This window comes from Anabas testudineus, chromosome 11, assembly GCF_900324465.2.
Source record: "Anabas testudineus chromosome 11, fAnaTes1.2, whole genome shotgun sequence".
In the NCBI taxonomy this organism is placed as follows: Eukaryota; Metazoa; Chordata; class Actinopteri; order Anabantiformes; family Anabantidae; genus Anabas; species Anabas testudineus.
Genome location: NC_046620.1, coordinates 4062034 through 4076091, shown reverse-complemented (window position 1 = coordinate 4076091; position 14058 = coordinate 4062034). Strand labels below are relative to the sequence as shown.

General features: G+C 42.1%; 1 protein-coding gene across 1 annotated transcript; it reads right to left on the bottom strand.

Moving 5' to 3' along the window:
- Positions 1 to 5139: 5139 nt before the first annotated feature.
- Positions 5140 to 13849, bottom strand: tcf19l (transcription factor 19 (SC1), like). The gene is made up of 6 exons (XM_026349938.1): positions 13688 to 13849; positions 11984 to 12958; positions 9818 to 9987; positions 8786 to 9176; positions 7080 to 7605; positions 5140 to 6824 (listed from the first exon to the last, which is right to left on the bottom strand). The coding sequence occupies exons 2-6, from the start codon at positions 12252 to 12254 to the stop codon at positions 6482 to 6484; spliced, it is 1701 nt and encodes a 566-aa protein (XP_026205723.1). The 5' UTR covers positions 12255 to 12958; positions 13688 to 13849; the 3' UTR covers positions 5140 to 6481.
- Positions 13850 to 14058: the final 209 nt, after the last annotated feature.

The window sequence follows — 14058 nt, the reverse complement described above, 5'->3', positions numbered from 1 at the left end:
TGTGCTCATCCTGTTCATTGCTCTCTCTGGGTGCTGGACTGAACCAGATCGACACTGCCCCCTGCTGGGCCTCTGGGAAACACCAACAATTAAAACAGCCTTCAGCCCCTTAGATGTAGTTTTTATACATTTTCTGTTTCTTTATTGTTTCTTCTTACTGGTCACAGAAGATGCAGCTCAGTCTGATGAGGAGGAATCTGCAAAGTTCTCTCGAGGAGCCGTTCAGTTTAGAAATAACTAGATAACGTCATCTGGCTTATTTTGGCTTGGGTTTGCAAATCCTGCATTAGAAACTGGAGGATGGATTTTAGGAGAGTTTAGGAGTCAGGGAGGATCTAAGGGAAGATGTAATTGAGTCGCATTATGGAAACTGCAGGAGCCAGCATTTTTCAAGCTTAACCAATTCTAGAGACTGAGCCGGGATATTTTGGCTACTGCTCTATCGATTTTTGACCATCCTTTTCAAATCTGTCTTATGTGAGTCCACTGGATTTATGAAGTGCTTAAGCTTAAATTTTCCCATTTTCTTTAATACATCTCCTCCTTTGTGAACAGTGTAGGAAAGTCAGCAAAAGATGATGATATTTGTGTGGATTTAACGCAACACTATGTTCACAACAACAGTACACAATACAGATTTTATACTAATGCACAATATTAATAGAAAATCAGAAATAATAAGCAAAGGGATGTGTTTTAACATACAAATATGTACTAATGTAGTTTTTTTCTCAGATGCTACGTGCCTGCACTCAGTTGATTATTTAATTTAATCATTGGTATTCAGGAACTATATTAATATTAGTGTGCATTAAATTAAAATAAATTCAGAATCACACTCTTGTTACTTGATGTGAGATCTTTTCCATCAGTGTAGGATGGAGCAGAATTTCATATCACCATCATTACATGCAATCCAGCATCAGGAGTGCAGGCTTTTTGCTGCAGTGCTCTGATGATAGAGAGAGAGAAAAATTACCCACTGTGTGTGTGTGTGTGTGTGTGTGTGTGTGTGTGTGTGTGTTTTGACAGGCCAGAGAGCTGCCATGAGGAACATGGGCTTTACAGTTTGCAGCTTTCATCTCTCTCTGACCTCTCTCCCTCTCTCTGCCAACACGGAGACAAGACAGGAGGACCCTCACTTATTACTGGTGTGTGTCCAGTTTCTGCAAGTTATCACACACACACACACACACACACACACACACACACACACACACACACACACACACACACACACACACACACTCCTCCACTCTTTCCATCTCAGTTTCAAATGGACCAAATCAGCTTTTTGCCCTCCCTCTGTTTTAGTCTATGAATCATCAAGAGGACGAAGGTGCTCGCTGTTTCTACACGTTAGAGTGTGGACTGGATTCTTGCAGCCCCCCCCCCCCCAGTAAAAAAAGGGGAGAGAGAGAGTGAGGAAAGTTGCTATGGAAACAGTTCGGACAAATGTAATTGTCTCCCTCCATCTTTGCAGGTCAACGCAGCGGGCATTTCAGCTCCATAATCTCTCCGTCTCCTCTGTATCTACCCACCGGCCTACAAGTGTGTAATAGGTTTCCTGGAGTTGGGACTTTTAAATGTGCTTCATGATATATAGAGTGATTTCATAGCCTGTGTGTTTGCATGTGAGTGTGCACTGAGATGGTGTTTTTTTATAACTCCAGAGAGAAATGAAAGTCAGACGTAAAATATCAAGAGAATTACTGTAATTGTTGGTCATTTTAAGCCTCTTTACTACTGTTTGGAAGTGAAACCCTTCATATTTTACATTTGTCATCCATCCAACCGGCACAATCCACACTTCACTGAAGCTCCTCTTGGCATTTTGGTATCACCAGCTACACTTCCCTTCTGAATGTGCTCGTACAGCTCAGATTTCCTACTGTAGCTCCATCAGTGATGGCGAGCCGCCCTCGTCCAAACACAGCGAAGAAGGCCCAAATCGTGCTACTGCCACCACCACGTCTCACAGATGGGATTTGGTTTTTATGCTGGAATGCCCGAGTTTGCCTGTCGCCAAACATAACACGTCCCATTCAAGCCAAAAAGTTCTACTTTGGTCGGATACATCCACAGAACATTCTTCCAATTTTCTATTGGTGTATCTAGTTAGAGCTGGCTGGATGGTGTAGTAGTAAGATCGCCCTCCACGTGGGAGACTGGGGTTCGAGTCCCAGCACATTAATAAATATGGACTCACTTACTTTTGCCACACATGGATGTGTGTAATTTTTCAACAATATGACTTTGTTTTTATATTGATGCAGAAACAGAGAAGATGCTAAAAGGTTCACAAACTTTCAAGCACCACTGCACATGTGAAATTTAGGTTTGGTAAATATGATGCTCTCTACAGAACAGTTAGTGTAAAAGCACACTTGGAAATCTGGGTATAAAATATTAGTCTGTGCTCACGTGTTAGCACATGAACTTGTCACTTCTGTGTAAAACACCAAATTATAATAAATGTAACATCATGCATGAAAAAACACAGATAAGAACATTTAAATAATAAAAAAAAGATAATGGGCTTCAGTTATGATGATGTTCTATCTGCATGATGACTCTGTGTCTTATCATTTCAAAGTAAACAATTAAAATAAAACCCAGATATGTCCCGTCCGTGCCTGTGATCATATGTTTTTGTTTTTTGTAAGACAGAGAAAAACAAAATGTAAATTTCCAATATCAACGTTTCATTAATTACAGGCTGGGTGTATAACAATCTACAATAAATGAGACGTGTTTCAGATTAAATCTTTTTTAGTTGTGTAGTTGAAAAGAAAAAAAAAACGCTGAGACGATAAGTTTTTCTAAATATTCTTTATTTCTTCTGTGATAGCTTTGATGCCGATGGCATCTGAGAGAATTATGACAATTGGATTAATTCTGTACAAACTCGCAAAACCAACAAAGTCAAACTGTGCTTCTGCATTTCCATGTGATAATTAAAGTGAAGGCAGTGTAAAAGAAAAGTCCTGTGAACTTTAGATTCAAGAGAGAAACTGAAATATGAAACACATTTACAAAACAATCCCTTTGATTAACTACACTTCTGAACTCATCCGTAAGGACGCTGCCACCTTACAGTGAGAGAGAGCAGCGTTTGGGGATTTTACCAGTAAACAGAAAAATTAATTCATAGCAAAAATGTCAACGCTCGAGTGTGTTGTGCATTTAAGCAGATGGCACCAACAAAATACTGAAATAATCACAACAGAGTAATGATAAAGAAAGATGAATGCAAATCTGATTTCTCTGTGAATGGTTTGTCTATATGAACTTATACTGAGAACAGATCAGCAGTTTATTGGTGACGCATTGTGTTTCCCAGCTTTAAAGGGCGTTTTCACTCATTTTCATTGATCTAGTTTGGGGAGAACATGTTTAAGCCTGGTATTAACCTTCTCTACACGCTCCCTATGGTAAAATATCTCTCTGTTCTAGCTGCAAACTAGTGATGACTAGTGCTGCTAGAGGAGAGGGTCAGCCAAGGCTAAAACTCTGTAGTATGAGCAGCCAGGTGACATCAAGTTTAATGGCAATGATATACAGTTTAATCCCGTTATCATACAGGTTTTCCCCAAAGTTGAACTACAGCAAACTGGCAAAGCTGCAGTTCAAAGAGACACCAGTGAAGTTTGTAATGTGGGAGCAGGGTTTAGTTTTTTTGTTCAGATCTGCTGTAATAACTCTTGTTGGAAAATGATGACACATGCTAATTAGAAAAATCAGATGACACCTTCAGATCCAAAAATCCAAATATGTTCCATTAAACAAAAGCAGAATGACAAATGACTTAAAACCTGCTCCACCTCAGACCTCAGCCTGGTCTTAAGGGTTCCCTTCCCATTTACATCACCTCAACATGTGACAGTATCATTACTTTAAGGTATAAAACAGTGCAGCACATTGACTGAGCTCAGTAAGTATGGAAGTTGATCTGTGGGGAAACAAAAATCGTTTCATTTGCACTGAAAAGACTTTTCTTCAATTTTCAGTGTCACAGATTTCATACTTCCCTGGTTCTTAGAGCGTGCGTCACATTGCCAATTAAAAACTGTCACCCTCTAAGCTGCTGCACATTTCAGCCCATCTGTAACTGTAGTTTGGGAAACATCCCCCTTTTAAGACCTTGGCACGCCACATGAAAGTGAAAAACAGGTTGCACAGCGGGGGGCACCAACACATCAGCGTGACAGTGAATAACACATTGCTATAAGTGAACATTGAAAGATATAAACAGACAAAAGGAACATTTACATCTTCATGGGTGAATGAGTCAAACAAAACCAAGTTAAGACACATAGAACTGATGAAACTGAGTTGTTCAACAGGACCAAACAGGTCCTCAAAATCTGTATTATATTATTAGGCTATTATATTAAGTCCTATATAATTCATATTGTATTACTGCAGTGAGATCATGTGAGGAGTTTTCATGTTATGTTGTCAAAACATCAAAGTGTCACTGAAATTATTTAAAATTGAAGATTCGCTAGTAGCACAGTTAATTCCATTAAACACAAGTTTGCAGATTTTAGCAGAGCTTTTATTATTTAATTTCTAGAAAATTCATTAATTGAAATGAAAATGAAGCCGATCATCAAGTTCATTTTCTTCTCAACTTTTTGACATTTTTTGTAGCTGCTTAATCATCTAGCTCACACCGTGAACCGTCCTGCTGAGACAAGGCAGTGAAAGAGCAGGAGAGTCGCTGTGCAATCAGTCGCCAAGCTTCAGTCAAGCCAAAGACGGAGACTGTTGGAAGCAATCAATCTTAATTCTGCCGTCCACAATATTAGTCCTTAATATGTTAAAATATGTGATTTTTTTTTGTTTTTATTTCATTTTATTGCTCAAAACTGTTTTTTTTTTTTTGTTTATTTTATCTTTTACTCCCATTTTCCTCCTGCGTCAGAATAACTGCACGTCTGCCAAAGCGATTTGTAAAATAAAAAATGACAGACACCCTTTTCCACAACACCAACCCAGACAAACTACTGTATATTTATTTTAACACTACTATTGTCTGAATAGTCCTTTCTTTGAATTATTACCGACATCATACGAGCGGTGCAGAATCCAAAGTGATGCTTTAGCAACAAGAGTCCGTTTTTGTCCCAGTGAGCCAACCCAAGTAAAACATTTGAATTAAATAAGAGAAAGGTGCTTAAGAAAAGAATGTCTACACTTTGATTTTCCAGCTAAACAGCACCTAAGCAAAGACGTGTGTACATCTACTGTTCAGAACAAACAGCTCAGTCAGGTCCAGCCCTTCACCGAGGACAAAAGCGTCCACCTTGGCCTGAGAGTTCAGTAGTGTGAAGAGACGTTTAAAAGCAGAGGCGAATCTGAAGAGAAGAGCTTAAAATCATCAGTGAGGATCCTCCAGTCAGAGGGGATAAGACCATCTTCTCCATCTGTTTATCTTGTTACATCAGCAGGTGATATTTCATGACATTTCACTGGTAATGAGTCCAGCAGCAGCCGCACTGTCAGCCTGCACTCAGACATCTTAACAACACATCCTCAATGTACACATTCCCCCTGAATTCTAGCAGCTGCAGCTGCTGCTGCTGGATTGCCTCACTTAAAACATTTGATTATCGTCCCAAGAGTGCCTCTCATCAGCAGCTACAATGGAAGTCTGCTGACACATTTCCTGCAGTTTAATTGTCTTGTAGCATCACACAGCCACTCCTAGACAGATGCTGCTGCCCTGGAAAGCAGCACCGAAGCAATTTCATCCAGTTTCATTCTCGTTGAGGTGAAAACATCAGCCCAGAGCGGTTTTCTTTGGAAGAGGTACTGGATGTTTTTTTTTTTGCCACCCAATACAAGTATATATTCACTCAAGGTCTTATTGTGCCCTGGAAAAACTGAGTTGTTTGGTAAAAGAGTGGAGGTGGCTGCACTGACACAGCTAAAGAAGTTTAATCGACTTGTATAGACTACAAACTGCTTCTGTGGCAGTTGGATCTGAAACATTTCATTAATCTTCCTAATCGCTGTCTGCCCCTTGGTCAGCAACAGTCACTGTGGGAGTGTGCTCAGAAACATTTCATCGTGTTTTCCTGTCCCGATCGCAGCTCTCCAGGCAGTCGGAGCCGTAATGAAATCCGATCTGAGATATTTCATTACAGTTTTGCCTCCTCATCCAAAGCCTGAGCCCTGAAACTAAGCGCATAAGAGGTTTGTGAATCAGGTGTGTGACTCTCTGCTTGCAAATATTAAAAGTTGGAAGGCCCAGGGTGTGAAAACGGAAAGAAACACATTACCCACCCTCACCAGCTGCTGCTGAGCTGAGAGAAAAGAACCGCATGTTTGAGCAGAGCAGCTCAGTGGCCATTAAATGAGGAGGCAAAAGTCTGCAGATTTCCATATGTAGGTGAAGGAAAAACATTTAAGGGGAAACGTGGTAACTTGAAAGAACTCTACAGTCTAAATTAGAGCATTTGATTTCCTCCCGTCAGCGACAGCCGCAGTAGAAGTCAGCGTTGGGGTCCATCAGGAGCTTCTTGCGGTCGATGTGCAGACAGTCTATGTGATACCAGGCGTCGCACACGTCACACTGGATCCACTGCACTGTGTCCTGCTGGGGTAGCTTACACCGCTGGGCCGCGCAGGGCTCCACCGCCCCGCCCGTCAGCTCCTCCTCTTCCTCATCGTCATCGTCCTCGTCCTCAGAGGAGGAAGAGGAGGAGCCAGAGGAGGAGGAGGCTGAGGAGGTGGAAGAGGAGGACGAGGAGGAAGGAGAGGGCAGCGAAGGCCGGGGAGGGAGTGGGTGTTTTCTGGGACGGCCTCGTCGCTTGCTGAATGAAGAGTTGAAGAAAATATATTTTAAAGCAACAGTTTGATATGAAACTAATCAATGTGACCAAATGCATAGTTACACTGCAAAATGTTATTTTATCAGATAATTTACAGTTGTCCACGGCTAAAAAAAACTAAAACCTTAAAGCCACTGTGTGTCAATGTTACATTTTGACTTTGGTGATTCCCAGTGGGAGAAAAAAACATATTACACATTACAGGTTAAGAAGAAGGGACAGATATTTCCATCTTACCTAGTTTGGTGGTGAAATCTGTTGAACTGCACCCTGCCTCTCTCCTCTGTGCGGATCCTTACTGAAGGCGAGGCCAGGCTGTAGTTCTCCCCTCCCACCACTAGAGGGGAGAAAACCGGAGAGCTGTGGGCCCTCCGTCTGCCTCTCGGTGCTGAACTGTGCGCAGGTTTCTGCTGGCGGAGAGCTGTGACGTTGCCGTGCACCACCGCCTTGATTCGGTGCGTCTCCGAATCAAGGCGGCGGTTCCTCATCTCCGATTCTTGTTTGTGAACAGCAGTGTTGGTGAACGATGCCTGGAGGAGGTGTTGGTTTAGTCTGCTGTTCGTCATGGCACCATGAAAACTGCCAATGGTCCTGATGCCAACGGGGAAGGGTTTGGCCTCCAGCGGGCGCATGACGTCACTGTGGCTCTTCGGCTGCATCGGCACAGGAGGAGGACAGCTGAAACCCTCTGACTCCGACTTGTAGAGGCGCCGCCTCTTCTTTGCCCTCACTCTCTGTCCATCCTCCACAACTCCTGCTATAACTGAACAACATCAAAATGACAATATTACATTTTTCATCCGAAAAGAAAAAAAAGAAAGGCACCACCTTGATTTAAGTAAGCAAATAGGTGTCAAGAAGCTATTTGACCCTAACTGATGCAGTGAGTAGCTTCTCATGACTTATACAACCATGTGTAAGTTGTGGAAATTTCAGAAGGGTCAAATTATTGTCATGAATCAAGCAAAGAAAACATCTGAGGAGATTGATGAAACTACTAAAACTGGGTTAAGAACTGTCCAATGGAAGAAGGTCATGTGGTCGGATGAGTCCAGAGTGGTGGGAGCATCAAGGTCAGAAGAGAGGAGGTGAAGTGATGCTCCCATCATGTCTAGTGTCTACTGTACAAGCCTGTGGGGGCAGTGCTATGATCTGGGGCTGCTGTAGTTGGTCAGGTCTAGGTTCAGTAATGTTATGTGTCCAAAGAATGAGGTCAGCTGACTACATGAATATACTGAAGAACCAGGTTATTCCATTAATGAGTGTTTTCTTATCCCATTCCAAGATGATCAGGATTCATCAGGGTCAAATTGTGAAAGAGTGGTTCAGGGAGCAGGACTCATCATTTTCCCACATTGGCCACCACAGAGTCCAGACCTTAACCCCATTGAGAATCTTTGGGATGTGCTCGAGAAGACTCTCCCATCATCAATACAAGATCTTAGAGAAAAATTAATGCAACTCTGGACGTGAACAAATGTTGTTACATTGCAGAAGCTTATTGAAACGATGCCACGGTGAATGTGTGGATTTTTTTTTTGGACAGGCAGTGTATAATATAAAAGCTGTGATTACTTAGTTTCCAGTGAAATTATTTTTCCAGCTTATTTTTAGAAACATGCCTCTCTCTGGTTATTGTTCACATGCTGAAGAGCTAACCTCTGACTCTGACCCCGGTTCTGTTCAGTTTATTATAATTTTTTCCTGCTTTGTTAGTTTTCGCTGCAGTGAAAGCTGTGGAAGATGAATGTGGAGGACTTCTCTCAGTCTGAATAAAAACACTCTAACAAACATGTTCATTAAGTGACCTAGGTTCACTGTTAGGGAAAAAACATGTTTTAAAAGGTGCTGAAAAACACGTTTCCTAATAAAAATCCTCTTTAATTTGCAGAAAGTTCAGAAAGTCAACCGTGGTATTTTTGTAGAACTTTGCTGAGCCTTACCTCCTCGACTTCTGGGCTCATCTGAGCTGTCATCCTCCAGCAGCACGGTGTGAGCCGACTTCCTCCTGCTCCTGGAAGTCGCAGGGAGAGATTTCGTCGGCACAGAAGCCACAGAGGAGAACGACGGAGGAGTAGAGGGGGGGAGCAGAGAGGAGAAACCCACAGCGAGAGGAGGCGACGAGGAGGAGCCAGGGTCTGAGACGGTTCCCTCGTGGCTGTGGCTCCTCTTAAAGGTCCAGGCGCTGCCTTTCATCTTGCTGAGACTGCCGATGGAGTTGAGGATGACGGTGGCCCGGTTGATGGACAGCTTAGACAGGTCCAGGTTGGCTGGCACCTTCCGGTCCAAGTTAGTCCTGATCCGGTTTTGTAAGTCAGAGGAAAAGGTTCCAGCCTAGAAAACAAGATATAAATATTTAAACTCTCTTAAAGATGTGTTTTTGTTTTATGCTGTTCTCCAGCAATTTATATTTTCAATACTTTATTAATGAAATTAATTAAATTTAAAGCATAACAGCACCTGATTCTATTCCTAAAAACCATGTATGACAAGTAACAAGCCTTTCAGTTTATCAGCCACTGTAACATTTTGAATGCCAATATGCCATCTAGTGGAGCCTTTACCCTGTGTGCCTCACAGTGCATTGTCTGCAAAGACTACTGAAGAAATAGTGAAAGTGAAACGAAGGAATAAAATGTATAATTTTATATTTTCATTAAATTCCTTAAAACCAACAAAGTGTTAGTCTGTAACTCTTCATAACTTTCCAACTCATGTTATTTTATGATTTTTTGTCATTTGCCACTGTAGTCGTGCTGTAAGAGTTTGTTCATGTAGCAAAGTCCAAATTTGCCCTTTAACCCTCAAACTTAGTGAGACACTGGCTCATGCTGCTATCACACTGTGCCATTTATGACTTCATCCGTGTTTGGTGTAGTATATAACAGATCATATAATGTGTATGTGAACCGAAACGGCACAGAATGAAACCGACAACCTCCACTGAATCACTCTTCAAAAACAGAAAATACTACCTTTGGAATTGTGATGGCGTCAAAGTCCAGCGGGCGAACTTTGACCTTCTGAAAGAGGAAGTAAAACTCGGGGCTTCCTGGACTCGACTGGCCACCAAAGGTCAGCGTGTCACCATCGGAGAGCTCCCACTGGACGCCCAGCTGAAGGCGGACCTCGTTGACCCAGGTGCCTGCAACACAGAAGGAGAAGAGATGAAGACTTTTATTGTAAATTAAATCTGCTGAAGAATGTTTCACTGAAAACTACTGATGCTCAGTCAGCTGGCACTGAATGTTGTTCTGACAAAATAAGATGTGAGACTCCACCATGCTGAGATGTAAGCGATGGGAAACATGCTTAAGGGGCACAAGATCAGTCCAAATAAACAAGCGACAGCTTTGCAGTTGTGGGCGTTGTCACCTGGGGCCAGATAATCACAGAACTTTTTAAAATATGAACGTGTGACAGACAAGAAAAAAATAAATCAAGCGAGCCGAACCTCAAAATAAAGTAATTTGTTGACTATCAATGTGTTTACAGCTTCCAGAACTGAGGGGAAATGTAAAGCTGTCTGTGAAATGGACCCAGAATTGAGGAGCTGGGAGGCTAAGAGGCAATCAAATGGCCATGACAGCAGAGCACAAAATGAGAAATGCACAGAGAATGCTAAAATGTAGTTTTAATAGCAAACATGAAAAATGTGTGAAACAGACTGTGAAATTACTTGAAAAATTAGGCCATAAGAGCACAGTTTAGATTCTGAGCCTGTCAGCCACAGTCCACCGGCCTTAAGTAAAGACCCAGCTTTCACTCACCTTGTTCTGCTTAGTGTGCACTTCAGGTTTTTACTGAAGACTTTTAGTACACTGAGGTGGTAAGATGTAATATCTCTAAATTCCCTGTACGTACTGTAATCTTCAAGGTTATGCCACCTACATACTGATCATATCTATCATTACACATGAATGTTCTGTAGCTTCAGGCTGTTCCTGTATTCGCTTTTTTGCACTGCTCTGAAATTTGATAGAATTTCAGATGTGGTTGTGGTTGTAGATCACTTGACATTAAAAAAAAAAAAAAAAAAAAAAAGAATGAAAAAATTCCCCAATATATGCATCTTAACTAAATCCCTTTCCTTATTAATATGATTTAAAAGGGGGTTTTATACTGTACACTGGACTGAACTGATGAATAGCACATGCCATCATGTTTTCATCTGCAGCTGAATCCATTTGAGAGTATGCTGAAATTGCAGATTACACTAATATTTATGATATTCATATACGTTTTTGACATTTTTAGTGCAAATCTCATCATTCTGATGACAGACAACTTGTTAATAAAGTAAAGGAAAACAGAATAAATTAGTGGATTAATGCAGTGGTGTCATACAAGATAAAAGTCCTCACTGATTCATCTGTCACCCATCTACAGGTTTAGATATGATGCTATTAATTTACACCAAACATTAAATCAGGGTCACAGATAAGGAGAAGATGGGCCGCTCTTTAATTGCTTCTTATCGCTGCTATCAAACTGCAGTTTAGGTGACAATGTGGAAACAAATTAACTAATAAGGAGGATCGAATGGTTTTTAATAGGCTGAAAAGATTCAGAAACACTAAAGTATTTCAATAAAACAACCCTGGATTAAGAGAATGAAAACGTTTTCAGAGTTGCAGTTTCAAAGATTTATTCTGTTCACGTTGAGTGTTTGTGTGCATCCGAGGCTTCACCTTGTCGATACATCTACAGCTGTGTTTGGGCAGGTAATAGCTGTGTATGTGTCGGTTTGAGGGGCTCAGCTGCTGTCAGGCTGCAGGTGTTAGTTTTGGTATTTCTGTCAGTACATCGGCACAAAAAGTTAGAGTGTGTTTCATCTACACTTTTGGTTATCTGTATTCCTGTCGACCTGAATGTGTGTTTGGGCTTTAAATCTGCATTTTTATTTCTATAACACGAGTGTGTGTGTGTTGAATATTGAGTTCAGTTTACTTGTATGAAGTGTTGCTAAGAAATGTCTTTTCCTGTCGAAGCATTCAGTTTCTTGTAAACTGGTGTGTTTTTGCCCTTTTTTCTGTACCACAATGACTGTAGAGGGGTGTGAGGGTGTGTAAGTCTCATGTTGACTGTGATGGTGCAGGTCTGTGTGTGTGTGTGTGTGTGTGACTCAGTTTCTCTCTTACCATGACTGCTCCTGTCCTTAATGTGGACCCTCCAGCCCTCCTCCTGCGCAGCTGCGTCCCGTCCTGCCGACTCCCTCTCTGCATGCAGCTCAGCATGGATGCGGGACACCGACGTGGAGTCCAGCGTGACATCACACAGCTCGGCCGCTCGCCCCAGACGAAACACAGAGTGGCTCAGCGCCGGCCTAAACGTGTACAGGTCCCGCGCCGAGTCGCCCGTGGACGAACCGATCCGGAGCAACTGGAAGCATGGCTGCACCCCGGACAGCATGGCTGAAGGGTTTGATTGTCTGCCACCGCTAACCCCCACCTGCCTCCACCAGAGGCCACAGCCCAACTGTGACAGGGCCTGACTTACAAGAGGCTGCAATCCATTTTGGGATTTAACACTACACTAGTGGACACAATTTAAATTAAAGGCATCTGGACGAAAGGTGCAACACATTAACATAAAGCTACACCGGCCGTTAAAATATTCTAAACACACATCTGAAAGTGCAGAGTGTGATGGTTACAGGCAGGTGCAGCAGCTTCGGGAAACAGGTGGTTGCATTAGCATGGAAAGCTGATGACTTGTTTTGTCCTGCTGTGAATACATGAATAAATAATGAGGACTGTATAAGCTGATGAAGTGTGAGCTCCTGCAGTCGGTTATGAGCCCCAAGTCAAACAAACTAAATCCCTCGTGGAGTGGAGGCTCTAAGACACTGGATTTGAGTATCAAGACTTTGTGTGTGTGTTACCACACTGTTAAAAATGTGCAGTAAACACTATGATTATGAAAAGTAAACCTCTCACAAAAAAAACTTGACAGCTGTGACTTTTAGCTTGAGTTGTGAGGTTTAATATTTTCAGGTTTGGGCAGATGTCAGCTGAAACCACATGTGTCTGTGTTTGTGTGAGAGAGAGAGAGAGAGATTAACATCTCAGGCAGCTGACATCAGCTGACATTAGAAATCTCACAGGTGGGAAAAGCTGTGGAGGCAAAGGAGAAGAGAAAAGAGAAATCTATGAAATAAAACAAAATGTGGCTTAAATGTTGGATTTAGTGTCAGAAAAACAGCTCAGACTTCAGAATTATAATGTGTGGGGCACCACAAAAACCCAACAGACTCGAGTCACTGTCAGGCTGAAAATACACAGCAGTTCAACTGAATCATGAGTAAGATACAAAAATATTTATAGCATATATAACAAACACACAGAGAGACTGTACTGACTATATAATACATCACCATCTGCTTTCTTATATCAAATCCTACTGGAACAATACTGCCATCATTTGTCCATACTACTAATTTATTAATAAATAAAGACTAATTCACAATCATATAAAGCATAATACTGCAAAATAATGAATGTAACAGTGATAAGATTACAATAAAGGTCCTTGTATAGATATAACTACAGCTCAGGTTCATATTAAACTGCACCGAGCTGCAGCTGCAGTCTGCGCCGCATGATGTGCAGCAGCTGCACGTAGACTCTGACAAATCCTGGGACACAAAGACAGAAACAATAACCCACTTAAAAGGAGGTCTGGTCCAAAATTACCTGCTGCTGTAACAGCCTCACCTACATATTTACTCACGCTGATTAATGTTAAAGTGTGTTGTTGTGTTATCTTGTCATCAGAAGCAGGATTACTTTAAGCTAGCTGTTAGTTCCTCGTAGGACAGAATGAAAGTCAAAGCTGCCACTTACAACAATAACACAGCTGCTCGTCGACTCCACACAAAATAATCCTCAAATTTCCGCCGATGAAACACCGTCGACTGCTCAACCTGCGGATTTAAGCTCCAAACTTTGGTTTAATGTTGTTTTTTAACAGTATTTCATCGCCGTTGTTTGCCACTGTCCTCTCCTCCCAAGAGGAAGTCCTTTGAAATTTGGCGCGCCACTCCCGGGGCTTCCTAGCGCTTGAACCTGCGTCACTTCCTGCTCCGCCCCGATTGGCTGACGGCCAGGGCGCCTTCTGCAGAAGGAGCGGGGGGGGGGGGCAGGAGGTGCAGGAGGAGCGGGGGGGGGCACTGAGATTAACTAACAACATGCAACAATACAACAAACACACTACT